This window comes from Verticillium alfalfae, genomic scaffold (genome assembly GCF_000150825.1).
Source record: "Verticillium alfalfae VaMs.102 supercont1.1 genomic scaffold, whole genome shotgun sequence".
NCBI classification, from domain to species: domain Eukaryota; kingdom Fungi; phylum Ascomycota; class Sordariomycetes; order Glomerellales; family Plectosphaerellaceae; genus Verticillium; species Verticillium alfalfae.
In genome coordinates, this window is record NW_003315038.1 from 4,202,378 (window position 1) to 4,204,531 (window position 2,154).

At 52.6% G+C, this 2,154-nt stretch overlaps 2 protein-coding genes across 2 annotated transcripts in view; one reads left to right on the plus strand and one right to left on the minus strand.

The window, feature by feature from the left end:
- VDBG_01273 (conserved hypothetical protein) overlaps positions 1 to 117 on the plus strand; it is a gene marked incomplete at both ends in the record, with an annotated part of 964 nt that extends 847 nt beyond the window's left edge. Inside the window, one exon of the mRNA XM_003009544.1 lies at positions 98 to 117. Coding sequence (XP_003009590.1) covers positions 98 to 117 — 20 coding nt within the window. The remainder of the gene's footprint in view (positions 1 to 97) is intronic.
- A 270-nt stretch (positions 118 to 387) lies between these two features.
- Positions 388 to 1,961, minus strand: VDBG_01274 (conserved hypothetical protein; the record flags this gene model as incomplete). The annotated part of the gene is made up of 3 exons (XM_003009545.1): positions 388 to 1,293; positions 1,359 to 1,540; positions 1,784 to 1,961. The coding sequence occupies 3 exons, from the start codon at positions 1,959 to 1,961 to the stop codon at positions 388 to 390; spliced, it is 1,266 nt and encodes a 421-aa protein (XP_003009591.1).
- Between the last annotated feature and the right edge of the window lie 193 nt (positions 1,962 to 2,154).

Here is a 2,154-nt window from a genome sequence, read left to right on the forward strand (position 1 = left end):
GCAGCAGTAGCGGAACGAGTCTTGGTCGGCCTGCTGCGCTGCTGCGATTTCGCGTGCTGATCTGCTGTTTGGCTAGCCCTGCTGCCTTGCTTGGGAGACGTGTATGATTTTGTTTGAGACACTCGTTTATCAGGCGGCGTTGGGAATAAGGTTTTGTTTGGCATTCGTGGCAAGGGATCGCATAGTTAATCATCAATCACAAATTCTCGATAAGATCGCCTGTTGGAAAATGTTGAAAAGCCAAGGAGTCTATCCTCTATTTCGCTCCTTAACTACCCACCTGCCTCGCTGGCTTACGGATGTATGCCTCTCAGCCGTCCGACTCCCTTTACTTTGATTTCTCTCCTATGTGCCAGCATGACCGTCCTGATGGCTGACCTGTGTGTATTATTCTTCGTTCTCTGCGTCGCCATCTACTGCGCCAGGTCCCGTTGCAGATGGCGCGGGCCGATCATTCACTCGCGGCTCGCGGAACCCACGCATGAGTGTTTGCGGCAGGAACACAAACCACGGCACCAGCACATCAGCCACCGACTTGATGAAGGTAACACCCATGGTGAGCTCGCACACCGTGGCACGTATCTTCATGCCAGACTGCAAAAAGTACAGAATGTGGTCATCCAGCAGTACTTCACGCTCTGTCTTGTCGAGTTCCTGCGCGGCAGCCAGAATGCCAGTATCATAGCCGTCCTCAATCACGCATGGCTTGACCATGGCTATGCCTATGGGCTGCAAAGCTGGATGACTTGAGGGCAGGCAGACGGATCTGTACTGCTGGCGGAGTTCCTGTGACGGCCGGTTGACAGAGATGATTTCGAGGTCACAATCCTCCTCCTTGAAGACCCTGACGGATTCGAACTCTCTACCGGCATCAAGTAAGTTCGCAACCTGGGTGTCAGTACCGGCAAGCAAGATTCCAGTAGCGAAAGTGGTTCTTGCGTCAAAGCCTTCGACTCGCTTGAAAGAACCCATGGAATCCCTTGGGACAAACACGTAGTCGTTACAGAATAGTTCAGCGGCCGCGAGACCGAACTCACCGGGAAATGCGATCAACGCGTGATGAGCCTTAGGCAAGTCAACACGTGCTGTCAGGCATTGAGCTAGTGCACTTCGGACATCACCGTCGTACTCAGGGCAGACGCCGTGGTGAAGGATGTAGCGGAGAAAGTTCTCAACCACAGCGACAGCCGCGTTCATGGCTGGATAGTTCTGTCCTGTGAGCCTCGGCACTGCTTCGGACAAGTACCCGGCGACAATGCCAGTTGAAGTCAATCTCCCAGCGCTCAGGTTCGGCTTCGTTGTAAAATGTAGAATTTTTGTCGCAGTGGATCATGTCCACGGCAGTGGGCGCGGCGTACTTCATCTGCGTCCATATCCTGGAAGTCGGGATTGGTTTTCGAGTTCGAACCAGATCCAGTGAACTGACGCTGCGCAGTGTCGATTCCCCCGAGAAATAGGTAAGCGTCGAAGTAGCCCGTCATCTCTGTGTTGAGGCGACGGCGTGCACGGAAACGCTGGATGCATTCCTCAATGCGGCTATCTTGTCAGCATCATGCTCAACTCATGTCTGCAATAGGTTGTTTTACTCAATGAACGGACGGTGCCTGGCATAATCAGTTATTTCTTCTTCGATTAAAGTCAAGGCAATTGGATAAATACGGTGGATAGAGCTCCTCAGCTTCTTCTCGGGCTTCATCAGGCGTGACAGGCGGATCGGCGTAGTATGCTGGCCCTCGTCAGCTCTGTCATGCCTCCTAGGGAGATATGACACCTAGTGCCTTACTTTCAAAGCCAGTTCCACGACTCCTGGTGAGACCTGTTGGGCCTCGAGCAGAACCTGATTTGCTCCTGTTCTTCTTGTTGGTTTCTTCCACCTCACCAACGTCATGCTTTAGCTCAATGATTTCGGCAAAGCGGCCCTGGCGACATTTTAGGTCACCTTTGTCGGGAAGCTGCGCCATGTTGTTGGCAGGGTTGGTGTAAGTGGCTGCAGAATGCTAAAGGTAGCGCACCATGCGTGATAGTGGCAGTCAAGAGTCGGTCAAATTGAGGCCCTCGCACTACGCTTTCCTTGAGAGACGACGTAGTTGGAGAGAACTATCTTGGGAATGGTGCTTGTGCAGGGTCAGGTCCATTTTGTGGAGGATACTTATT